This window comes from Zingiber officinale, chromosome 9B (assembly GCF_018446385.1).
Source record: "Zingiber officinale cultivar Zhangliang chromosome 9B, Zo_v1.1, whole genome shotgun sequence".
Classification (NCBI taxonomy): Eukaryota; Viridiplantae; Streptophyta; class Magnoliopsida; order Zingiberales; family Zingiberaceae; genus Zingiber; species Zingiber officinale.
The window spans coordinates 15,073,632-15,099,858 of record NC_056003.1 but is presented as its reverse complement, the minus strand read 5'-3'; the positions used below and the strand labels follow the sequence as shown (position 1 = coordinate 15,099,858).

At 37.1% G+C, this 26,227-nt stretch overlaps 4 protein-coding genes and 1 pseudogene across 5 annotated transcripts; 4 read left to right on the top strand and 1 right to left on the bottom strand.

Annotated features, from left to right (window-relative positions):
- Positions 1-6: 6 nt before the first annotated feature.
- On the top strand, positions 7-2,380 carry LOC122022284 (sugar transport protein MST3-like). The gene is made up of 4 exons (XM_042580243.1): positions 7-239; positions 331-653; positions 888-1,517; positions 1,739-2,380. The coding sequence occupies exons 1-4, from the start codon at positions 107-109 to the stop codon at positions 2,210-2,212; spliced, it is 1,560 nt and encodes a 519-aa protein (XP_042436177.1). The 5' UTR covers positions 7-106; the 3' UTR covers positions 2,213-2,380.
- A 7,624-nt stretch (positions 2,381-10,004) lies between these two features.
- On the top strand, positions 10,005-12,984 carry LOC122024537 (CDP-diacylglycerol--glycerol-3-phosphate 3-phosphatidyltransferase 1, chloroplastic-like). Its single transcript, XM_042583191.1, has 8 exons — positions 10,005-10,601; positions 11,393-11,459; positions 11,557-11,631; positions 11,724-11,775; positions 11,971-12,056; positions 12,138-12,212; positions 12,329-12,423; positions 12,568-12,984. The coding sequence occupies exons 1-8, from the start codon at positions 10,090-10,092 to the stop codon at positions 12,632-12,634; spliced, it is 1,029 nt and encodes a 342-aa protein (XP_042439125.1). The 5' UTR covers positions 10,005-10,089; the 3' UTR covers positions 12,635-12,984.
- A 266-nt stretch (positions 12,985-13,250) lies between these two features.
- On the top strand, positions 13,251-15,260 carry LOC122024539 (annotated as a pseudogene).
- A 1,323-nt stretch (positions 15,261-16,583) lies between these two features.
- Positions 16,584-18,974, bottom strand: LOC122023724 (SKP1-like protein 1B). Its single transcript, XM_042582008.1, has 2 exons — positions 18,561-18,974; positions 16,584-16,995 (listed from the first exon to the last, which is right to left on the bottom strand). The coding sequence occupies exons 1-2, from the start codon at positions 18,870-18,872 to the stop codon at positions 16,822-16,824; spliced, it is 486 nt and encodes a 161-aa protein (XP_042437942.1). The 5' UTR covers positions 18,873-18,974; the 3' UTR covers positions 16,584-16,821.
- Positions 18,975-19,536: 562 nt separating this feature from the next.
- Positions 19,537-23,059, top strand: LOC122025135 (protein BOLA4, chloroplastic/mitochondrial-like). 2 transcript variants are annotated; one of them, XM_042583899.1, is made up of 3 exons: positions 19,537-19,747; positions 22,255-22,454; positions 22,542-23,059. In XM_042583899.1, the coding sequence occupies exons 2-3, from the start codon at positions 22,297-22,299 to the stop codon at positions 22,855-22,857; spliced, it is 474 nt and encodes a 157-aa protein (XP_042439833.1). In that variant the 5' UTR covers positions 19,537-19,747; positions 22,255-22,296; the 3' UTR covers positions 22,858-23,059. The 2 variants fall into 2 exon arrangements, with proteins under 2 accessions (XP_042439833.1, XP_042439832.1); XM_042583898.1 differs by having other exon boundaries at positions 22,255-23,059.
- Positions 23,060-26,227: the final 3,168 nt, after the last annotated feature.

Below are 26,227 nucleotides of genomic sequence, written 5' to 3'. Positions count from 1 at the left end.
GCTCATCGCTCTCTTCTTCCTCGCTTCCTCATCGCTTTCTCTGCGTTCTCTCTGTTTCAGGGTTTTAGGGATTAGGTTAGTTGGTGGAGTTCGATCTGAGGTAACAATGGCGGGCGGGGCGGTCGTTGCTGGCGGGGAAGGGAAGGAATACCCTGGGAAGCTCACGCTTTTCGTTCTATTGACCTGCGTCGTCGCCGCTACTGGAGGTCTCATCTTCGGATACGACATCGGCATCTCTGGTGACGTGAATCCTTCGATTTGTGTGATTTTGTTGCCTATTGAGTTTTTTTTTGTCTGGATCTGATTGAGGGATTTGGTTTTTGGATGTAGGCGGAGTGACGTCGATGGACTCGTTTCTGACGAAGTTCTTCCCGGAAGTGCTCAGCAAGGAGAAGGCGAACAAGAGCACGAACCAGTACTGCACGTTCGATAGCCCGTTGCTGACCATCTTCACGTCGTCGCTGTACCTGGCGGCGCTGGTGTCCTCCTTCTTCGCCTCGGTGGTGACTAGGGTATTCGGTCGAAAATGGTCGATGCTCGGCGGAGGGCTTATTTTCCTCATCGGCTCTGCCCTCAATGGCGCTGCCATAAACGTTTCAATGCTCATCTTCGGCCGAATCTTCCTCGGCATCGGTATCGGCTTCGCCAATCAGGTTGCAATCGATTAAATTGTTTTTGGAATAACAAATAAATTTCCTAAACATTGCAATTTTTTTTTTGTTACTTTTCATGCCGTATCAGGAATATTATCCATCCAATTTCTATTTAGTAATTTAATTTTCTTCATGACAAAGATTATGAAAAAAGTTGCCTTTTATATTCTTTTGATTCTTGGTTGCTATAATAAATTGCGATCATCTTTTATGTTTTCTTTGTGTAAATGGCAGTCTGTTCCACTGTACCTTTCGGAGATGGCACCGGCGCGCCTCCGTGGAATGCTCAACATCGGATTCCAGCTCATGATCACGATCGGCATCTTTGCCGCCAACGTCATCAATTACGGCACCGCTAAGATTGAGGGCGGCTGGGGATGGCGTGTCAGCCTCGCCCTTGCCGCCGTCCCTGCATCTATCATCACGATCGGGTCTCTCTTCCTCCCCGACACCCCCAACTCCCTCATCGAGCGTGGTCACCCTGAGGCCGCCAAGGAGATGCTCCGTCGCGTTCGTGGCACTGACGATGTTTACGAGGAGTTCAGTGATCTGGTTACCGCCAGCGAGGAGTCGAAGATGGTGAAGCACCCCTGGAAGAACATTCTCAAGCGCAAGTACCGCCCGCAGCTTACCATGACCATCCTCATCCCGTTTTTCCAGCAGCTCACTGGTATCAACGTTATCATGTTCTACGCTCCTGTGCTCTTTAAGACCATTGGATTCGGAGACGATGCTTCCCTCATGTCCGCTGTTATCACTGGCGTGGTCAACGTCGTCGCCACCTTTGTCTCCATCTTCACCGTTGACAAGCTCGGCAGAAGGAAGCTGTTCTTGCAAGGCGGAACTCAGATGCTTATTTCTCAGGTATAACCATCTTTGTTTCTTTAGTTGTTCACACTTCCATTGTATTTCAACTTGAATCTTGATCCATCCACTCAGGTAAGATTTTTATCTTTGTCAAATTTATCCATGACATCGATCCCTACCTACGAACTTAACTTCAATCGCTTAATATATGGTTGTTTTAAAGTAATACCAAACAGCAATAATGGAATCATTGGTTGTCCTTAAACTCTTTGATGCAGGCAATTGTGGGAACCTTGATTGCGATCAAATTTGGTACCAGTGGCCAGGGGCAGATTCCAAAGGGCTATGGTTATGTAGTGTTGTTCTTTATATGTGTCTATGTTGCTGGATTTGCATGGTCATGGGGTCCCCTTGGTTGGTTGGTACCCAGTGAGATATTTCCTCTGGAGATCAGGTCGGCCGGGCAGAGTATCAATGTTTCCGTCAACATGTTCTTCACCTTCATCATAGCTCAAGTATTTCTCACAATGCTCTGCCACATGAAGTTTGGCCTCTTCTACTTCTTTGCTGGATGGGTGCTTATCATGACCATCTTCATCGCCCTCTTCCTTCCCGAGACCAAGAATGTCCCCATCGAAGAGATGATCTCGGTGTGGAAGGCCCACTGGTTCTGGGGCAAGTTCATTGCTGATGAGGACATCCATGTCCGTGGCGATCATGTTGGATCGGCTGATCTCCACGCTAAAGCATGACCCGAGTTATAAGCATCAGCTTCACAGGATAATGCTTGTAATGGTTTATTAGTATAATTTTTAAAAATCAGTCTGTAATATCATTTAAGGTTTCTTATTGTTAGAAGTTATATAGTTTTTAATGATGGAAGAACTATGAAACTCAATAAAGCTTTGGTTTTTACTGCATTCTTCGAGTTGTTTGTATGTCATTCGATCTCTCAACATTCTTAGTTGATCTTAAGCATCAAGTGATAAGTTATTTTTGCATTTCGAATGTATAATGGACAACTGATGCCAATTTGTGACCTCTGTTTGCCGGAGGACAGCTATTTGCTTCCTATTCAGTGGGGTGGGAAGTTTAACATGGCAAGACTCAATTGAATTGGTTTGCATGTCAAATTCATGACAGGAATTCTTAGCGCTTTCTTGTTGAAGAATGCTAGTTATGATAAGAGTCTAAAGACCCTAAACTATCCCAACTAACACTGCTCTTAGAACAATGCTTTCTTAGAGGATTTTGAAAATAAAGGTAATTTTAACATTGCAAGATTGACCTGAATTGGCTAGCTTGTCAATGCATGACGTTAATTTGGATTCTATATAGAGTGAGGTCTGTTAGCTCTTTTCTAGTTGAATGATGTTAGTTCTTGTACAACTTCAAAGTTTCATTCAAAACCTTCCTTGCAAACATTACTTTGAGACTGTTTTCTTGGAGGGGGTTTGCTACATGAAGGTAATTTTAACCTTGCAAGACTCTCCTGAATTGAATTGCTTGTCAATTCATGACGTGCATTTCGATTCTATCCTGAGTAAGGTTTGTTGGTGTTTTCCTAGTTTAATAAAGTTAGCACCTGTTTACTTCAGAGTTCAAAGCATCCATACTAACACACTAGGTAGGTAGGGATGGCAACTGACATCCAAAAACCGTGTATGTTGATACGGGTTGTTACGAACGGACCTAGGTATGACGTGACATTCAAAGTCAAGAGAACGTGACAATCAGGGGTCACTCACAACAAAGCTTGGTTCCTCGCCCCGTGCTAAGGCCTCCGTACAAGGACAGTCGGCCAAGAGGTCGGTCAGACCAAAGGAGTCTGGTGCTTCCCGCCTATAGTAAGACACCCAATATATACCCGATCAGCCATCACCCCTCCATTCAAGAGAGTCTCGACTGACCACAAGGCCACTCGGGAATAATATTCGAACAGGACCCGAGGACCTAGTCATGCTCTGGGTCCCTAGTATACAGTGGGTTGATCTGATAATCGGTTAAACATATGAACCTTCACTGTTCATTCTCCCGTCCTTCTGTATGTGGACAGCCTGATATACAACTGACTAGAGTTATAAGCTCAGTATCCTTATCTTCGCTCCGTAAACATACAAAGCAAATCTCAGAAGAAACCCGACCGAATTTCCAGAGTTTAGATATCACTTCAGGGACAAACCTCCCAGTACAAGGACAATCGACGGAAAGTTCCAGTCGGACCTCTCGGGGCTCAGCTCCCCATTCTTAAGAAATAAGTATCCATGTATATGACCGGTCGATCTTAAGAACCGTCCGGACTTAGGGGACTCGACTTCCCATTACTTCATAATCAGATCTTTAGCATTACACAACGTATATCCGAGCGGTCGTCTTAAGGGTTGAATGCCCTATACTCGGTCGGATAAATATCTGGTCATGATATCTTCAGGGGACCACATTGCCAAAGAATTTCAACGGTCTGTTAGAGAATAATCATCGCTTGTCAAAGAATATTCTTTTGTTATTACATGAGCATTCAATAGAATATTCCTCAAAGGTGACTCTACGTTTTTCATTAGCTGACACTTTATGACAATATATTTCTTCAATTGCCTCATTAATGACGTAAATTACAAAAAGAGTGCACACGGGTAATGAAAGATTCCTTGGACAATGACAATATGCCTCCCAGAATACATATTCCCTTACTTGATAGCTTCTAACACTCGACATTCTCTGTCACCTAATGATTATGGAGGTTATTAAAGGTAATATATAAAGGGGGCCCTCTTCGATGGCAAGGTACGTTGGAAAATATATTTTTACTACACACTCTGTTACGCATCTACTGTTTAATTTTCCGCTCGGGGCATTACACTAACTTGAGCATCGGAGGGCCTTCGGCAAGGACCTCTTCCCTAATTTTTGGCACTGACATTTGTCTACTCTCTCGAGTGTGTGAAGGAAGGATTTTCGACCTCGTTCACAGTCCCTGCTTCAATCTAAAGTCTTCGTTCAGTCAACCTTGCAACCACTTGCCCAACGCGTCAACTCTCTAGCTTTCAGACAGGATCATATGCATATTAGGTTCATATAAATTATATTAGTTATTGTATCATATTCAGATTAGGTTTGGCTTTGAATAACATTACTGAAACGGGTTGTAACAAGCGAACCCAGAAGATGATGTGGTAGTCAAGATCAAGGCGATGTGGCGATCAAAGTCAAGGGAAGAGAGCATTCCCCCACCTGGCTTGATTGTGTGCCCAACGCTAAGGCTTTTCAGGTCCAGCCCGACCTGGTTGCAAGCCAGGCGAGAGAAAGCTGACCGACCCTTACACCGATCGAACATAAGGGGTTTAATGCTTTACTCTTGAACTAAAAAGATAGCATGCCCGACTGAAAAGATGTCCGACCCATATCATAATTGACCAATCATAAATAGGGACAGCTTCCCCAATTCTCATAAATCTCTCTGCATGCCCAGCCAACCAAAAGGTTGACCGGGCCCTAGGGCACTTAAGGCATCATATTATTTTCTGAACGAGTCCCCAATATTATACAGAATGTAATTGAGTAGTGATATAAGGATAGATATAAAGGCGACTGATTTTATAGGACGACCGAGATATACGCAACAAAATACATAACTGAGCAGACTATACAGACATAACTGAGCAGCTTAATAGAGACGACCGACCTTATAGGCTGACCAAGATATAGCCAGTCAATAATATGAGCAGAGAATCTTAACAACTTGTCAGAATAACAACCACCAATATTCTGCTGGAACCTTCTTCAAGAATTATTATGTCTCTCGTCAGCTGACCACTTATAACAGCATATTCTTTTAATGACCTCAACAATGACATAAGCTATAAATGACAAAAGAGTTATATATATGGGTAAATGGAAGATTTCTTGGACAATTATGGCACATTATCTAGGTTATACACTCTCCAATATCCCAACAAACTCTAACATCACTAGTCACCTCATGATTACGGAAGTTATGAGAGGTGGTATATAACGTCCTCTCTGTGCGCAAGATATGTTCTCTGAACAGCTGAAGTTTATTCTCTCACGCACATTCTTTACTGTTGTTTTTCATCCACCCCGTCCGGACTGGTACTGAGTACTTGAGCGTCGGAGAGCCTTTGTCAGGGATTCTCCCCTGGTTTTTAGGCACTGACGCTTTGTTGGCTCGTCTTTGTGTGCGCAGGATCAAAAGGGAACCTCTCCGTGGAGTAAGGAAGTCTTCTCTCAGTCAACCACCGATCCACCGTGCTCAGCGCGCCATCTCTACAGTTTTCAGACCAGATCAATTATTTTGATCTAATTTCAATTGAGTATTTATTGCCACATGCTCTGCACAACATGGCCACCCTCTATTAATCCCTTAATACTGAAGATTCCGTCTGTTAATCCTGTTTCTGCTTGCTGCTAAATGATCACAATTATGAGGCTCTAATATAACAAGTGAGTCGAAGCACAGAGCCTGTCCTTAAAACCTTTTCAAATGAAGTATCTGAAAATGATATGTTCTTTTTTTCTTCTGAAAATGACATGTTGCTAACTGGAAAGCAACTTTCCTCAGCAGCAAAGAGGAACGCATGCAAACTGTGAAGTTATTGTGGCTTGATCCTCAATGGCTTCCACTTCCATTTGTTCTCATTGCCATTTCCATGTTTGTGGGCAAGATCAGAGGCTTTTCCTGACTTTCCTCGCGTATTGAATGCTGAAAGCGAAGGCCGCAGATTGATATCAAGATCATGAAAAGTTGAATGAGGTTGGGTGAAACAAAAGGTAGAAGTTGAATGAGATTTCATTGAATGCTTCTTCTTTTTGGCTTGTGGTTTTCATTAATGTTGTTTCTGATGGATATATCTGGATATGTTTGTGGATAAAGTCCGGATAATTTGAAGATGAGTTGTAAAGTGTTGACGATTTTGGTTGAGAAGTCTTGAGGGAATTAATTGATCTTTATGCTTAAAAGCTTGTCCTTTAAAGCTCTTTATCTTTGTGTTTGTGGATATATGTGATTTTAGATTTTGTAAAAATGAATATGCAATTTCACAAGTTTAAATGGGTTGACATATATTTTTTTGTGATTGGAGGATGATCTAATTTGCTCTACTTAACGGGGCAAATCAAAGTAAGCAATCTTTGTCGTAGGAATATGTCGTGGAAGGATGTCAATTCATTTAGATATTCATGATTTAATTCTCAACTATGATATATTTATAAAAAAAATTTTATCTATCTTAAAATCAGATAAGAAATTTATATAGGGCTACACTAATAGCCCCATATGGATATTATTGACATATGTTAACATGATCTATTTGTTTTTCAAATAATAATATCTCATATGAGTTAATCCTATCAGTCCAACTTAAAAAGTTAAAATATATATATATATATATATATATATATATCGCATCTCAATCCTGAAAAGTTAAAAATTCATACAATATAATAAAGTGAATTAGATGAATTAACCAGTGTATTAGGTAAATTCGATCATATATTGAAAAAATAATAATCTCAGTTACTTATAGTACCGTGATAAAATATTCAAATTATTACTCAGATATCTATAGTTCGAACTCTCAGATATGACGTATTTGTAAAAAAATTTCATCTAAATTAGGAATGCAATTAAAAGATGTCGAATTTTTAGGTTGACCGTCGTGTACTTTCTGATTTATCTTAATAATTAGTAGAAAATTTTTCATGATATTATCTTATAAAATTATGATCTGATTTGTAGGATTATAGAATCTTACTATTCAAAAGTGCCAAATTACTCTGGGATGGCTTGAAATAATCTTTTACAGGAAAGTCAAAGTAAAATCGTTAGCATTCAGATCCTATATAAAAATATAAATATTATTACATGTTATTGTACTATATTATTAGTTAATTTAAATTTGTACCGATAATAATATAATATGTGATGTTGACATAATATGTGATGTGAATGTCAACTGTGGTATATGTAAAATTATTAATTTTTTTATATATAAATGTCATTTTTAATTATTATTCACGTCCAATTGTAATAATATTTAATTTTAAATTTTTAAAAAAATTTAATAGAATTGTAGGATTCTACTATCGAAACCTACTGATCCGATCTTGTAACTCCGAATCGATCCAGATAATGATCCTACAAATTATGGGTGATATTAATGACTTTTCTTCTGGTGATGAGCTCTAAGAACACAACCTCACCCTAGCGGAGGCATGACTCTTGTCCAATGGCGATTGTAATATGCACAGGCAAAAAATGGCATCAGAATGGATCTAGGATTAAAAGCCTTTTCTTTTTAATTTGGGAGTTCAAAATTTATGGACAATTAAAATTAAAATAACCTCCCGTTGGGCCCCCAGTTACCGCCCGAGTAAACATATACGGGCTCCGTCCTTGCTCCCGTTTCTTGTCAGACCGGCCTTTTGTAACACCAAAATCAGACGCATTCAACGCCTTGAGATCTCGATGACTCATTAATGTGTGGTATAAGGATGAGAATATATCGGATTTGTGTCAGATTTTATATTCTTCATTTTTATATCCATTGAATATAGAATATCCGATGAATATATATTACGATTTAATCAAAAATCTCATATTAAAAAAATTAAATAAAATCATAACCGGCCCTAGGGTGGTAAGATGGGGCCGATGCACAGGAGACAGGACCCATCACTTCTATTAGTAAAAAAAAAAATTAATATCTATTGAATAAAAAATTGATTTAAAAAGATTTATAATTAATTATTATAGATTTTTTTTAAAAAAATGTCAATAATAAAATAGAAAAATATTCATGAAAAAGTATTCGATCATATCTTTTCTCTCTCTATTTTTTTTTCCAATGTCTTCCTCATTGCATTGTTGTATCACCATCAATGCCCACTAACATAAGTGCTTAGACTTTCGAGACTTTAATTTAGATAGAGTTTTCTATTTAATCTATGTTAAGTTAGCTTGGTACATGATTAATTGAAAAATGATTTTAAATTACTCAATTAGTTTGTTTGATTTTTTTATTATGGTAAAATTCTTATTACGTTAAAAAAATTATTTTTATAGTATTGACTTTATTTTTATATAAACACAAAGAGTTTTTTTTTACACCTGACGTTTTGAAATCTAGGGTTGGCCCTGGTAAAATCTTGGGTTTAAAAGGAGGTATGATATCTCTATTAGTATAAGACCTTTTGAACATAACCCAAGAGCAAAGTCATAAGGGTTTAAGCTTAAAGTGGATAATATGATGTCATTGTGGAAATATGTAAACATCGTTATGACACAACAAATAGTATCAGAGTTATGATCCAGATCAGACCCAATGTGAGGTAGCCTTGAATGAAGTTAAGGGTGGGCCCGAGATAGGTCGGGTTGACCAGATGCTTACGGAATAACCTTGAAGCTGGTCAAGGTGACCAGATACTTATAGGGAGGTCCGGAGTAGGTCAGGGTGACCGAATGCTCGCGAGGACCCGGAACAGGTCAAGATGACCGAATATAAATACTTCTAGGAAGATCCAGAGCAAGTCAAGATGATCGTTAATATCTTTTATATTTATAATTTTCTTTTTATTCGATTATTATCATTTAATAAAAATATATTATAATTAATATTCTCTCTATATATATTATTTAATTGAATATTCAAGTCGAATACTATGATCGCTACCTCGTGCAAATACTTAAGACCCTTGGCTATCTACCATTTTCATTTCTTCGCGACATTTAGAGGAATATCATTAGGTGTCAAATCTACAAGTTCTTGTTAATTACTGGTTCTCTATAAAATATCTAAATCTTTGCCAAGATTAAACATTGGGAAAGTCCAAAGAACACTTATGATACTAAAGGAATGGTCTTCGACTCTTCTAACGAACCCTTTCCCATTTGCCATGTATTCACAGGTGTCGTAGTTAGACCCTCTAATAATAAATTAAACTTTTAGAGTTCAAGGTTTAATTACGATATAGTATGAAAGATTTTTTTTAATAAATAGTGGACTTAAAAATATTGGCAGTTAGAATGATTCTTTACATATACTTTCTTGATTTATCGTAATAATCAGTAAAAAATTTTCATAAATCTACTTTAGCATTAGTCGAGCCGAAAGTTTAGATAGTTTAGATAGATGATGTTGAAAAGAATCCCTTGATCGTCACCGGCATGGACAAAACTATAAATAAGTGTGTACCTAGGCTTTAGCCCGGGCTGTCCGAAGATCATTTTTAATTTTTTTGTATGTATTATTTATTATATCGGTCTTAAAATTTCAAATTAAATTCCGCTGGATTCTATTTTTAATTTTTAATTTTTCGTTAAATTCTTTTTAGCCCAAGCCGTCATTGACCATCGGCATTCGGCACAATAACAAGGGGGCTGATATGAGTGAGTAGATCATTTGAGCTGGTTAAACTTGTCGAGCAAGACGATTGAGTTAAGTTGAATTGAGAGAATTGGATGAATTAAGACACATGATAGATAGATTGTTTAGGCTTACCAAACTTGAAAAATATTTTTCACCAAAATTAATATACGATACTTTTGGCCGTTTGGGTCAGCGAGTCAACGGCAAAACCCTCAGCGACCGAGCTTCTCCTTCGATGCTCTCCCATGGCAATCTTCAGAACCCTAATTCGATCCCTTCTCCGGAACCATGGCTCTCGATCTCACCTTTCATGCCGCACTCCATCTTCTCTTTCTCCCCTCGTTTCCTTCTCCCCTCTCCCTCTATCTCACTCCACCGTCGCCTCCAATCCTTTCGCCTTCGTTCTCCCGCTCAACCGTTCGCCTGCTCCGATCTTGTGCCCTCCCTTTCGATGGACCCCCTTCTCCGGCCCCCTTTTCCTCTCTTCGCCCCCATGGAAGCTCTTGCAGTCGGCAACTCCTTTGTATCTGCGCGGTAAAGATGCGATCTTTCCGAAGGATCTGCTTCAAGTTCGGAGCTTTCCGGTCGAGTTAAGATTGATATCGATGGGAGAGGTCGAGAGGGGAATTGTAAGGAATGAAATTCAATGGAGAGAGGAATCCAAGGAGGTCGGCTCTGAAAGGATTGATGAGAAGCTCTTAAATTTGCCTAATTTGGTCTCGATCAGCAGGATGGTGTCGGGTCCTATAATCGGATGGTAAGTTGGTTTGTATGTAGGTTATTTCAGGAAGTTAATCTCTCGCAGTTAGTACTATACAGAAGAAAAATACTTCGATTCATACTCTGTGCTTGGATTTGTTTGTCTTTGGACTTAAGGGTATGCTGTCATTCAAGAGAAATTTTGTGGAAGTAGCTGCGGATATTTATATTTCCTTAGTTCATTGTTTTGTTAGAGAAGTGACATTTAACATTAGTATTTAATTTCATTAGCAACTTCCCTGGATGGTTCTTGAAGTGTTGTTAATCACTGAGCCATTTATCAAAAAACTGAAAAAAGGAGAATCTCCCTTTTATTCACTGGAAATACTAGCTATCCAATCTTTAGTTAAGTACCCAACCTTCACATGGTTCCTGAAACATGAAACTGAAAAATCAATTATGTGTGATAAAAAGAATGCTAGGTTATGGTCTTATGGAAAAGCTTACTGATATATGCGTGCAATTGGATCTGTTCCATTCCATGAAGAAAAAAGTGTTTCTTTACTTGACTTTTGTGAAATGATCTTATGTTTCATAAGTAAAATTGAATGGTACCATTGCTTGCTGCACTTGTCATTATTACAATAGTGTGTATCCCCATTGTGGAAAAAAAATACACGTGTCACCTTTTATCGTTCATCTTGATGTGTCTAATATATAGAATAAATTCACTTAAACCTCTCTGAATGTTTGTTATATTGATTAAATTGGTTAAATATTAACATGAATTGCTGAAATAATTGCTTAAGATAATACTTCCTGAATATCTCATCAAAGTATTTGATGTAGGATGATTATAAATGAGTGGTATCTTCCTGCTTTCGGTGCATTGGTTGTCTCTGGAGCAACTGATTGGGTGAGCAATTGAACATTATGTTGATTATTGACATAATATTTATTTTGTTTTCAATTCTGATTCATTTGGTCTCAGTTGTTCTTACTTTGTGTTATAGTTGGATGGTTTCCTTGCAAGAAAGATGGGTATTCATTCAGTCTTTGGTTCCTACCTTGATCCACTAGCTGACAAGGTTTAATTTTTTTGGATGAAACTTATGGTTGATAACCAATTGTGCTGTGTGTATTCTTAATATGATATTGTACTCCGGTTTTGCCAGTGCAGGTTTTAATTGTCTGTGTTGGATTGGCTATGTTAAAAAAGGATCTACTAAATCGTGAGTCATTCAACTACCTTCCAAGTGGATTATCTCACACCTAAACTGAGTCAATGCTACATACCTGTTTTCCTACCTTTTCTAATTAAGTAATTAATAAATCGTGCTTTATTTTAGATTGCTAGTGTTGTTTTCCAAAATTGTATTTCAGACAAAAACATGGCAACTACCTGAATTTGTCTGTTACAATTCCAGCTATGCTTGTGGCCTTGATCGTTGCAAGAGATGTAGGTCTTATTGGTGGTGCATTTTATAAAAGAGCTGCAAGTTTGGGATGGGAGGTAAGGGTACATTGTGTGCAATTTGAAAATCTTGAACGAGTCTGATGAACTGATTGAATCCTCCTATGATTCTGTTTGCAGTGGAAGAGTTGGTCTCAGTTTGTAAATCTTGATGAAATGCATAGGCACAAGGTAGAGCCTCTCTTAATAAGCAAGGTATAGTTTTGTGTTCTTGATGCTCATCTCTTTGAACGCTATGCTTTCTTTTCTGACACTGTTGCATCCTTCTTCTACATGGAAATACATCATCATTTAATGAGTGGATTGTGCAGGTGAACACAGTCTTCCAGTTGCTTTTAGTTGCTGCTGCTCTTCTTCAGCCTGAGTTAGGGAATAAAGAAACTCAGGTTTACATAACCTACTTGAGGTAAATTGCACACAAGATCCTCTGTTTTTCCTTTTAAGTTTTTTGAGCCGAAGAAAATTATTTAGCAACTCTGCAATAAAACACGTATCGCTTCATGTTGCGTGCAAGAGTATTGATAACAAGTATTGTTGGATATTTTCGCAGTTGGTTGGTCGCTTCAACAACGTCTGTCTCTTCGATCGCATACATAGTTCAAAATCTTCATAGATGATCTGCTTTCCACTGCAGATCATTGTGGTTGGTGAAGAAGTACCAACGGTGCTTCCTCTTGTTCTTTGAGGGCATTTCATGAAGTCTTCAGAATTGATCACAAGCTTGTGGTTCCATGTTCTCCATCACAAATAGCAGGCCCAGCGGATGAGATACATATATACTTTTTTTTATTTGAAAAAAAGAGTTCCAAATCCTTTCATTTTGAAGGCAAGAGTTTTTTTCCCCTTGTAATAGTGGATGTAGTGCCCTTAATCCATGCAGATTAGCTAACACTCATGTTTGTAGCTGCCATTTGTGTCTAAATGCAGACAGAAATCAGTGATATTTCAAATTTAATCTCAAAGATAATTTGAACTCGTGATTTGAAGTTATTGGTTTACCTATCAAACAATATATTAGTGACATAATTTACTGGATTGTGATAGGCATAAATATAACGCGATGATGTAACGAAGAAGTGTTTTTGTTTTCGGAATTAACATTGTGTTGAGATTCTGTAAGAGCACTGAGTTGATCTCTGAATACAAACACAGTTCTTAAAAGAACTTTTTCTTGGTTCATTTGTAATCATATGCTAAATGACCAGAATATGCAGTGACTTATAAATCATATCTGCAATTTGATTTCTGTCATGATATGATTCACTTGGAGCCTGAATCTGCTAAATGACCTACAAAGATTAGTGCTTGATACTGACATTTATCTCTGCATTTGGTATAACTATTACAGGCAGCATAGCGGAGTATTACAGGCAGCGACACCCAATGATAGAAAGATCCACGGAAGTAAACACCTTTAAATATTCCCACAACGCCAAGACCATACCTTTTTTTTTTTTTTTTTTTCCAAAAGCCACCCTCAAACTTTATAAAAGGCCGAATTCCCAGCGACCGTCCTCTCTCGAAATCGATCACCGTCTCCGATCGCAGATGCCTAGCCGGAGGGCGATCGAAGTCCGCACCGGCGACGGGAGCTCGCAGAAGTGGCGAGTCTCCCTAGAGGAGGACGCCTTCGACTCGTTCGTCGCCCACGGCGGCGCCGCCGCCCGCCGGGTGTTCGGCGAAGGGTCCCTTTTCAGTCCGCTGCTGTTCGGGAAGTTCTTCGACCCCGGTGACGCCTTCCCTCTGTGGGAGTTCGAGGCCGACGCGCTGCTCGCAGGGTTGAGGAACGCGTCCAAGAGACCAAGACCGGCGTCGATTGGTTCGAGACCGACTCCGAGTACGCCCTCAAAGCGGAACTGCCAGGTACTGGAAATTCGTTAGGGTTCCTAGTGGGAAGAACAAAAGGCTAGCTGCAGATTGAAAGCATAATAGTAATTCCTAGGTTTGATACAAGAAATGGGTAGCAAAGCTTGAGTGGGAATGATAATTTAGGTAGTTTCCAAGTTGCAATCAAACTCCAGAATTGCTATCTCATCAGGTTTCATCATGAACGAAAGAGTTGCCACCAAATATGAAATAGGTATGGAAGTAAATACCTCGTTCACATTACGAATGATATTAAGGATGGAAGTAGCATGTTCAGTTTAGCAAAGACGATTCTTAATCAAATCTCACTTGTGATTCTATCCATATAAAAATAGAAATCTTGCTTTGTTTCTTTCTGATCCATGTGCTGCTTGGTTTCATCAGTTGATGCTGATCCATTCAATAATGTCCGTACAAGTTGAAAACTTGCATCTATTTTCAGCAGCTGATTAGCTTTAATCTATTCGAAGTCTTGGATCAATACATAGCATATCTTATGAGTTTCTGTTTAATTACAGAAAGCAAAACTCTTAGGCCTTGTTCTTGGTCTTCTTGATACACTTTGTGCTGGTATCATACTAAAGATTTGATTGTATAGGACCAAGAATAGGTCAAGCATTTGAGAATAAAGGTCGGCTCAAGTTTTGTTTTATTTAATTTGTATTTAAAGGAGCCAAGATTAAGACATGAGACATGCACCATGATATGAATTCCAATTAGTATCACTCAGTGCGACTAAATTGTATTGTCTCAGTTTTGGATTTGTATCGCTGTTGCGTACGTGCTAGAACGGTTTTGGTCATACGAAATCAATACTCCAACTTATCTATACATAGACAATGCTTGCAAACAATGACTGAGTTTCATTCTACAGTTGGCGTGAGGAAATGTGATGCAGAAGTGTGTGGGCAAAGCACGAAGGTGATCGAGATCAGTGGGCTATGGAGGGGCAAGGAATCCGAGGCAAGGGACTGGAAGTTAGGCTGCTGGTGGGAGCATGGATTCGTCCGGCGACTCGAGCCACCGACCACCGCAAACTGGAAGAAGACAGAGGCGCACATTGTTGATGACACCCTCCTGGAGATCAAAATTCCAAAGCACAACACTGCTGATGGAAACCTGCACTGAATGGCGAGCAGCAAGGAACCGGAATGTGTATTCAATTGTGGCAACTAGTGCTCTCTAATTTGACAGAATATGTTCATGGTGGTGGCTGACAGGAAGAATAAAGAAGCTGTGCACTGATGGAAGAAGATGTGTAATTAATTGTCTATTGTTGCTTTATAGATGTAGCATGGATTTGATTTATTGAACACTGATATGAAATATTTTGTGAGTTTTCAGATGAATTAAATCAGCACAGGAAATTTTAAAATACCTTTCATGAGTTTATTAATCAGATGCCTTTTAGTGTTTTTTATTTTATTGTTTAAATACTCGAATAGTAAATAGAGAATGATATTTTGTAAATGTTTGAACTAACTGTAAATTTCTCATTATTTATTAATTGCCAGTATCTCTTGGGCAACATAAAGTACTCCAAATTTTAATTGGACGATGAATGATGCATGGAGTTGCTAGGGAACTTTAGTCCCACATCGCTTATTTACATTAGTTTTTGAGGCCATATTAATCGCTAACTTGCTGCACTAGGCACGACCTTACTTGAACAGCTAAGGTTTCCATGTAACCGGTTGCTGTGGAGGATTGTTCTCACCAGATCTGGATCTGGTGGGGTGGTCTTGAGATTGTCTGACAGACCCAAAATTTTTGCTCGTTTTAAATTAGAGATTATGTTTGTGAATATTATTTTTATAAAAAAAATCAGTATCAACGTGGAGAAAACAAAATATTTAAATTTTTAATCATGAAAATTAGAATTATGTTTGTGAATATTATTTTTATAAAAAAATTAGTATCAACGTGGAGAAAATAAAATATTTATACGTTCGATTCGAATATATATATAGGAATACAAAGTGTGTATATATATAAATACTAAACTTTTTTTTTGTGATTGTCTGACAGACCCAAAATTTTTGCTCGTTTTAAATTAGAGATTATGTTTGTGAATATTATTTTTATAAAAAAATCAGTATCAACGTGGAGAAAACAAAATATTTAAATTTTTAATCATGAAAATTAGAATTATGTTTGTGAATATTATTTTTATAAAAAAATTAGTATCAACGTGGAGAAAATAAAATATTTATACGTTCGATTCGAATATATATATAGGAATACAAAGTGTGTATATATATAAATACTAAACTTTTTTTTTGTGATTGTCTGACAGACCCAAAATTTTTGCTCGTTTTAAATTAGAGATTATGTTTGTGAATATTATTTTTATAAAAAAATCAGTATTAACGTGGAGAAAACAAAATATTTAAATTTTTAATCATGAAAATTAGAATTATGTTTGTGAATATTATTTTTATAAAAAAATTAGTATCAACGTGGAGAAAACAAAATATTTATACGTTCGATTCGAATATATATATTGGAATAGAAATCTGGGCACTTTGAGTGTGTATATATATATATATATATAAATACTAAACTTTATTTTATTTTTATTAAAACAAACTAAAATCAAATAATTTTTTTTCCCTTTTTAAAATTTTATTAGACTTAATTTTGCCAGGAATTTGCATCGCCTTGAAAAAGGAAAGCAAAAACATTTCAGGAGAATCTATGGAAAGGAAATAAGATCGAACACATACTGATGCCACCAAATTACATCTTTTTTCACAAGTCAGATGGTGCAATCGTTAAACGACATACGAAATATAAAGCTATAAATTATCCACGGTTAACAGAAGAAACATTGATAGTAGCAGATAACTCCCCCCAATATGATTGAACACTCATAAAATACCAACTTAGATAAACGGCAGAAACTAAACGCTTCGAACGGGACCGACCTTCTCAAAATTCATTCGAATGCCCACTGGTTCTCCCGCCGCACCTCCTCCTCTTCCTCGGGCGTGAAATCGTTCTTGATGTTGAAGGTCTTGCGGATCTCTTCAGGTGTCTTCCCCTTGATCATGTCAGCCACGGTTTGGCATGTCAGATCCAGCAGCCCTTTGATGTTCAGATAGTTTGCTGCCTGAATTCATGAGAGCAAATTGTTAACATTGTAAAAGTAAGGTTGCAATAGCTATCTACTATTAGCTTTATTAGTACAAATGGCATCAAATTACAAAGATGAAACAATGGAATAAAAGTTTCAAGACGAAGAACAAATTTAAAGAGCAATTAACCTGAAAACTGAAAGGGATTAAAAAAGGTCCAGTAAATTAGGCGTTGAGAATAAGCAGTTCCTTTCTGGGCACTTATTTAGCTGTTCAATAATTTTATAAACACAGCTGAAATCAACATCAAGCATTTTCTAACGTAATGGTGACATACTTGAACACTTTAATTTTAGTTCGAGGTATAGCTCCGATACAATGATAAACATTTGAAATGGACATGATAAAAAAATAAAGAAATTTTATAATAAGGCAGATCGATTAAGTAAAGAGATTCACAATTTGTCAATGTAGTACCAACGTTGGACCCAGATGCAACATAACCAAGTGATCAAGATGTCTGTCAGTAACTTGGGTTACATTTCCCAAGTGTCATGGTGGTCCCATCTGAATCTAAGTCGTCATGTTTCTATGTATATGTTATGATAGTCCAATGGACATGCATGGCCAGTTGAAGCAAGATAATATAAGACCGAAAGGAAAAGATGAGAAACAAATTGTCACAATTCTCTGAATAATATCTTCTTACTTATCTGCACTTCACTAGCCCATATTTGTCTACCAATTAACATATTCATGGCGATAAAACAAAGAACAGAACATCTGAGTAGGAAAGAATGAACTAACATGAATATTTTAAACCTGAAGCAAATGATGCTAGATAAGCAATCATGGTAATACAATAATAATTTTATTTATAACAGCACCAAATTCATTGATCACTGGTACCACTGTAACAGATCTGACATCTGCATAAAATGGTCTCAGAAAATACATGGTTAGATGGAAAATGATAATGCATATGCTATGATAATACATTCAGCAGCCAACTGAACTTTTGAGGCAAAGACATCTGGATTAGAAGGGTCGCAGTGGAACCGGGAGTAATTAGGTAAACTAATAATGAGGGGTGATTGTTGATAGGCAAAGGTTGACAACCAGGAACCAATTGAGTATCAGCAAAAGCCAATATTGACATATATCCCATCTGATTGCATAGGAGATCGACACACTGTGAAAATACCTTTAGTAATGAGCTGAAATTTTGAGAGAAAGATGTACCAAATGAAAAGGAAGGACACATTGATTGATATGCTTCACTTATCTAAACTGAGCAAATCAATCCCCATATTGAAAAAATTCCTAAGAATTCTATGTTGGGATTCAAGTGGGAAAATTAGACTTGGAATTCCATTGCATATACTTCGAACCGAGAGTATGGACATACTCGGCATCATATTCTGGAATCCTTGAGTTTTACGAATTCCCAAGACATATAGAACACAAACTTGACCAATTTTGATCAATTTGTTGGGAATAAGACCTATGGTCCTAGTCACTATCTAATTGAACTTTGACGTAAGAATTGTCAGACATATTCACTCTACGAAGAATCATGAAAGAAGCCGAGAGATCCCACCAATATCAGATCGAATAGGGTGGCCTGGTCGACTTTGACGAATTCGGCATCCCAGGACTTGAGGTCCTCATCGGAGATCCCAGATCCGGCGGCGTCCTCGGATGACGACTTGGAAGCGGCGGCGTCGACGTGCTTCTTGCAGTACTCAACTACCTTGGCGAGGATCCTGCAGGAGACGTTGGGGAGGGGGATGCCGTTGTCGGCGCAGTCGTCCTCGATCATATGCTTGATGGTCTGCGACTCCATCGCCACCGCCTCCTCCACCTCGAACACCTCGCCGTCCGAGCTCCTCAGCGTGATCATCCTCGCCATGTCCGCTACGGTCCGACAGAAACCCTCACGAGAAGATCGAAGGAGCGATCGAGATCGGGAAGGAGGAAGAGGGGAAAAAAAGGAGATCGAGTCGTGATAACTATCGTCGAGATTGGGGATCCCACATATTACTCGTTCGCTTACCTACCCGAATGCTGTATCATATCCAGTGGGTCCATCTTTAACTTGGAGAGGTAAGTCTGTGGGTAAATGTTTGATTGGCAATTGGACAAATGATAATAATGATAAAATTATCTCCATAAAAAATTAAACAAATAAACAATAATTATATTGCTAGAAATTATATAATTTTTAGTCAAAAGATTATATAATTCTTAAAAAACATAATTCCATAAAATTCTAATTAAAATTTAATAAAATATCAAAAGTATAATTTTTATAAATTATTTTAAAAATCTACATCTCTTTAAGAAAATAATAAGATTTAGAAGTGATTTTAGGCAATAGCCAAAAAAATCCAATTTTTTTTTTAATAATTCAGAGATTAATTCGAAGACAAAATCCACCTTTTTCATTTTTTTTGTTTTTTAATAATCCAGGCGTTCAAGCGGAAGACAAAACATTTTTTTTGTTTTTTTTACTCCACGAGTGGTAGTTTAGTAAATTTATAAAAGGCGAAGGTTATATAGGTCAATTTGTTTTCGATAGGATGAGCCGCATGACTTGCTGTGCCCTTCCGCTTCCGACGACAGAATCAACACCGTCGTACGCGAACGCCGAAGGCAAGGTGCTTCCGATTCGTCTTCTCCATCCGTTCGATCCCGTTGAGAATCTAGGGTTTCCAGATTCTCAAAACGGTTCCTTCCTGTGAACTCTGAGGCATCCTAGATCTTCTCTTTGGCCTCGGATTAAAGGTAAGTCGATCGCGAATTTGTTGCTAAATATTTTATCGAGACCTAGACTTTCTCGGGTTAAATTGTCGATACTGATTTGTTGTAAATGGAGTCTCCCTTTCGCCTTTTTTTCCTGTGGCTCACATAAAAAGACTGCTTGTGGAGGCAGAACTTGGGAGTTGGGATTGTTGTTAGGATTCTTCCTATTTTTGAAAAGAAAAAGGTGATTATGGGGGCGTCTCTATATACGTAATTTTGATGGAATAAGCTAGGTTGCGCAACTGCAGAAATGTTTTGGAACGATTGCGTTGAGGCTTGTTTGTTTTAGTTTTTTTTTTTAAAACCATTTTGGGTTGTTAAAAAAAATATATAAATACTTAAAATTGATTTTGTTTTCTGAAAATTACAAACTTGCAAACTGAAAACAGAAATTTTTTAAAATTTGATTTTGAAGACAACAGATGGTATGTAAGCGAACTAGTAGCTAACTCTCAAAAATTAGTTGGATAAACTCAGAGCACTGCAGAAATTAATAGCTGGTAAACTTCAAGCATCTTGGTCTACACAGATTATGAGAAGTGTTTCTCTGTTTTCTTATATTGTTCTGCAGTTAATTAACTTATATTCTGAGGCAAGGTTGTTTACTTAATATTTATATAGTGTTTTTTTTTCTAAAGATGAGTAACCTTTCATGAGAGAGATGGGTAATCTTTCTTACATAAAATACAAGCAAAATGGTTGAAATAGAAGAGAGTATTCTTTATGATCGTAAAATACCTTTAAAACTTAAAGGAAGTTCTATAAAAAAACAATTAGACTTGCTGTGCTATATGAAGTTGAATATTGGGTTATGACTCGAGCATAGTAGAAGATGAGAATTGCGTAGATGAGAATGTTAAGGCGAATGCACGGGCATACGAGGATGGACAAATAAGAAATGAGAACATTAAAAGGAAAGTCAGAGTTGCATCTATTGAGAGAAACATCCAAAAGACACGTTAAGATGGTACAGAGATGGACTTAGAAGACTAATAAATATTTCAGTTAGGTAATGTGAAACTATGACAAATATGCACATTAAACAAGAAAGCGGAAGACCAAAAAAGACTTGATTAACAGCGATAAAATAAAATAAAATTTATTTAAATACACATGATTATATAAATAGGGGATAGAACCAATGATATAGAAAGATTTATATAGTTGACCCCACCTAGTAGGATAAAACTTAGTTATTATTATTATTGGGTAACCTTTCATGAGGATAACATTGTGATGATAAAACTCTCTTTTATAAGGGAGCTGATCCCTTCCATAAGGTGAGATAGAACCGTTTGGATGTGCTCAAATTGAAGGACTCTTTTGGGTGGCTCAGTAGTTTCTCTTGCAGCAGAAATGTATTGATGGTTCTTAATTAACATCATTAGCCACTAATATATTCACTTTGTGGCGGTCCACTTGGTTTAAAGTTTAACATATTAAACTTTTATACTTTATCTTGATATGGATTGGGTAGAAATGACCTGGGTTAAAGATATCAACCTCTAATATTAATTTTGATGAAACCATTAGCATGATTTCAATATATCCTTATTTAAAGTTTGCCATTTTGAATGGATTGGGTGGGGTTATACATAGGGATCTTGTTTGGATGCTTTTAGATAAAAGGGCCTTTTTTATCTCAATGGATCTGTCTCTTGAGAGCTATAAAAATTTAATAGTAGACTGGTTGATAATGTAAGTGATCTCTCTCAATTTATCAACTCTTAAGTAATTGAGTTGTATAATTAGTCATCATTTATGTATGTTTAGCTACCAGTCAAGCAAGCTGGACTTAGTTTTTTAATGTTTTAATCTCTTTTGCTTCACTGAGGCACTTCCTTCGGTAAGTCCTAAGACAAAATGGTAGATTTGCTTCTTCCAATATTTTGAACGGCAAGACTGCAAGTCTTCCAATCTTTTGGAGTGGCAGTATGTATTTTTCAAGCATGTGACAATCTTAAAACACCACATAATTGTTGAAGATTAACAAATGCACATTGTCACGGTCTATATGTTGATTATGAGCCAAATGAATATGGACATATTTCAGTTGTCACATCTTTTATGGTTTAGGGCTATGCAAAAGGAAATTCTTGTGTATTATGAAGTGTATGCTACTTGAATTATCCATCCTTTTTTCCAAGAAAAAAGTTCTTCTGCATGAAATAAATTATTAAAACCAAATGAAACCTAGGCATAATTTTAGTTCAAGTCTTAGTACAAACTGTAACTTGATTTTATCCTAAACTCAATGCTATCCAGATAATCCCTTAAATTTATTTTGTTCGGTTACAATTGGGAATCAAGATCCATTTTGAAATTATTTAGTATGAACTGATAACAAACCTTAGTTGTCCTTGTTATCATTACGTTTTGTATCAAATGATGTCAGAAATTGTCAAAAAAAATTTTGTTTTAATCTTTTTGATGATTCTTATACTATTATTGGACCATTCTTGGTTGTGTTTAACTCGTGTTGTATGCAGGGTTGGGTAAGAGGTATTGGAAATAAGAGAGCTGGTCAAACCATGGTGGTCGCAATGTCCTCATCCTCATTCTCGCTTGCCTCAATCTTCCTCCGACGCATTTCTGCTGCCACTCTCAATCATGTCCCTCCTGTTTCAGCACTAAAAACACCACTACTGCCCTCAGCAACTATTCCCACCTATCATGGAACAACGCACAGGTCATCCCTTCTGACTAACCCCTCAGTTGAGCTTTGTAGAAGGATCTCTTTTGTGCCCCCATCCAGTGATTACTTACCATATGGCAGTCTCCGCAAGAGGGGTTTCTGCAGTGTAAGGGCCACAGAGGTGTCTGATTCCGGCTCAATCGACTCCCCTATGATACAAGCCATGGAGAAGAAGATTAAGGAGCAACTTAACGCGGATGCTGTCATCGTTAAAGATGCATATGGAGATGGCCGACATGTAAGCATCGATGTAGTCTCCAAAGCATTTGAAGGACAATCATCCGTGAACAGGCAGAGAATGGTATACAAAGCTATATGGGAGGAGCTTCAGAGCACTGTGCATGCTGTTGACCAAATGACAACAAAAACTCCCGCAGAGATCAACACAAATAAATAGTTTCAATTTAGGAACTATTCAATTATATTTTGTGATACTATTTTCAAGCTGTAATAACTTAATGTCTAATTCCCTAGGTCATTATGGGTCGTTTGCAAACTTGAGAATAATTCCTGCATCATAGAAGAAAATCAATTCTCTTATGTAATCGTGTTCTATTCTATGCCACTGGTGAAGACGACATAGGATGGTTTTCATGTTATTTGCAGACTCCAAATTTCATGTTGGTTTTAGCTTCTTGTCCTTAAAGGCTTTGGCGCACCAAATTCCAACTTCTATATGTTATGTGAGTATATGTTTTTTTCCTTGTTTTTGCTTGTCGTTTTGTTTGATAATCCTCAAATGTGTTATGGTTACAATCTTTATAGACTTAGTTTGCGTTATCTCTATGATAACACGGTTATATATTGTGCCTTTCTGTGATTTTTCTTGCAACAGATCATGGTTTTGCAGTTTGTGTCATCACAAAAGAGTAGTAGCTGGATGCTTAGTTCAGTTCATGTTCTACATGGAGCAATAGAGATTGATCTTATAGAATGAGCGAAACAAGGGAAATTTAATATCAAAAATCAGAAACAGACATTTTATCTAGAGCAGAGGATCTCTCATCTCTAATCAACATTTGGTGACCAGCAAGAGCTTTAGATGCCTAATTTGTTCCATAACCTGCCTTAACACAGCAACTCTGAGCCTCTTCAGCTTGATGCCAATCTTTGACCTCCTCAACCTGCAAGCTCTGAGCTTGGAAGCACATGGTGGTCTCCTTCGGCTCCTCTCGTCAGCTTCTTTCAGTATCTTGTAGATCAGAAATCTAGCTTTCAGATGCCGCACGTCTTCAGGATCTTCCTTCTCAATTCGTGAGTAGGAAAGGGGATTCTCAAAGAGATGCATCTCAGTGTGGCTTAAGAGTTGCATAAGCAGCAACAAGGGCTCATATAGAGAGATGCACATAGCAGCCCTTAGCTGTGTTCACAATTCATTCAATCAGGAATTTAAGTTCATTTATCTTCCTTTATCAGCTCTTTTAAGAACATATGCCTTGAACATGGCTTCCTGTGGTCACCTTGTTGTTGACTACCAAATCAATCCTCTCTGGAATTGTCCACCAAGAACACATCATTCTAGCTATTTGCAAACTGGCATGGTATGGTATGTGGGATTTAAGTATGGATGATAAATCCAACATTAATTTTAGCATACAGATAAATATATTATTTCTTGTTTAGAAATTGTATTTGATGCGCTTTATAGTGCTTTAGTATTGTTGACTCATCTAATTGGTTATTCAAATATAGTTTAGATCAATTATATATATATGACAGATTAAATATAAAATGAATGGTATGTGGGACAGTGCATTGAATTGTATAACTTCAGTCCATACAATTGTGGTCTTCTGTTATATCCTACTTAATGGCAGATTGGTTGGATGGTAGCTCAGTTTGGGCTCTCTGACTCAGCATTTATGGCCTCTCATCTTAGTTTTCATTTAAGTTAGTAAAAATAAAAATGAACTAATCATTATTTTTGATTTGCTAAACTTGTTGTTTGAAATACATTTCAAAAGTTTTGATATCAAGAAAGAAGTTTAAGAACAATGATTCAAACATATGATACAACAACTAATTCTTAACAAAACCTTATGCTCCTTTAATTATATATGTATTTTAATGACACTTTATATCGGAGATACAAGATATTTCATGATAGAATCATACTACTTGATGTTCCTACTCTACCTTCCTCCTCTTTGATTTGAATTAGGTTAGCAAATCCGATCTTATATATATTTTTATTTTTGGACAATAAGGGGCTTCATGGATTTTTATTTTATCAATAAGGCAAAACACAAGTATTCATAGGAATATCCGTTGCTATATATAGTTGTATAATTGTATTTTGCCCCCTACAAAAATATAAAAGAAACATTAAAAAAATATTTTTATATTTCTATATAAATATATTTTCACGTGCTAACAGATCGATCGATATCAATATCTATATATGAAGTTCACTCAGGCAGCTCCGGTATGCTCTGCAACTCCGGCGTCCAATGCCTGATCACCACCTTCTCCTCCTCCTCCTTCTCATGCTGTCCCTCCCACAACGTCAGCAGTTGCCGGAGCCCCTCCAGATCGCCGTCGACCTGCCGCAGGAGCTTCTCCAGCTTCTTCTTGCTCGTCTTGACCTTGATCGTCACCATCGTCCTCGAACCAGTTCCCCTCGCCTCCTCCTCCTTCTCACCGTACCTCACCTTCCTCCTCCTCTGCAACCCCTTCTCGTCCACCCACACCGCCTGCTTCTGCAGCTCCATACAATTCCCCATTTCAAAGAAGGAAAAAAAAACTGGATCTTTTTTCTTCTTCTCCGGGTGTGATAGAACGAGAAGGTGGAGAGGGGAATTGAAGCTGAGAAGAGACGATTTATAGAGGTGGAGTTTGACTTTTCTGTTTTGAATTTTGATCCGTACGAGAAGTCAAGGCCGATTACGTGATCCAGTACGGGGTCTCAGGTACGTTCCCACCTAAACAAATCGTCGCAGATGATCCGTTATCTGGTCAGCACCGGCACCGACGCCTCGCGGTGGCGGGACGGCCACGGATGGATTAAGGCTACAGGATTTTGGTGCCGACGCAGTTAACAGTAAACAAGTCGAGCTTAAAATGAAATAAGTGTTTTTAATGATTGTTCAAGGTTTTTTTTTTTTTTTTTTTTTTTAATGAACTTGAGTTTTTTTAAAATTTAACGTGAGTTGATTCATTAAGATGTTATCGAATTCTTAATTAAATTTGACTTGAGTTTTATTCAAATTTAATTTAAGATTGGTTCATTTAGGTGTTATCGAATTTTCAATTCAAAATTATTTAATTATTTAAAATTTTTAATTGTTTGATTGATTATTGAGTTTAATAATTTAAATTTATTTATTTTATTTTATTATTTATTTAATATATTAAAAAAAATTCTATTAATCAATATGATTGATGAATATTATTCGTGAATAAGTACAAACCTTTTATATATATATATATATATATATATATATATATATATATATATATATATATATTTAATTTAATTTAATTTAATGAACTATTCAATCTTATTTAGTTAATTAATTCTATATATATTAAAATTAAATAAATAAATATAAATTTTATTAAATTAAATATTAAATTTAGTCATCAACGTTTTGTCTCCAAGAATTTCGCAGCTGGAATTCCCAAATAATTCTCCGCCCTGTGCGATATTAAATTATATATATATATATATATATATATATATATTTCGTGTTCGTCTCGTTTGTCTCTTCTAAAAGTAATTTTTTTTTCTTTATCATTTCGTGTGACACGTGTGAATCAGATAGGTC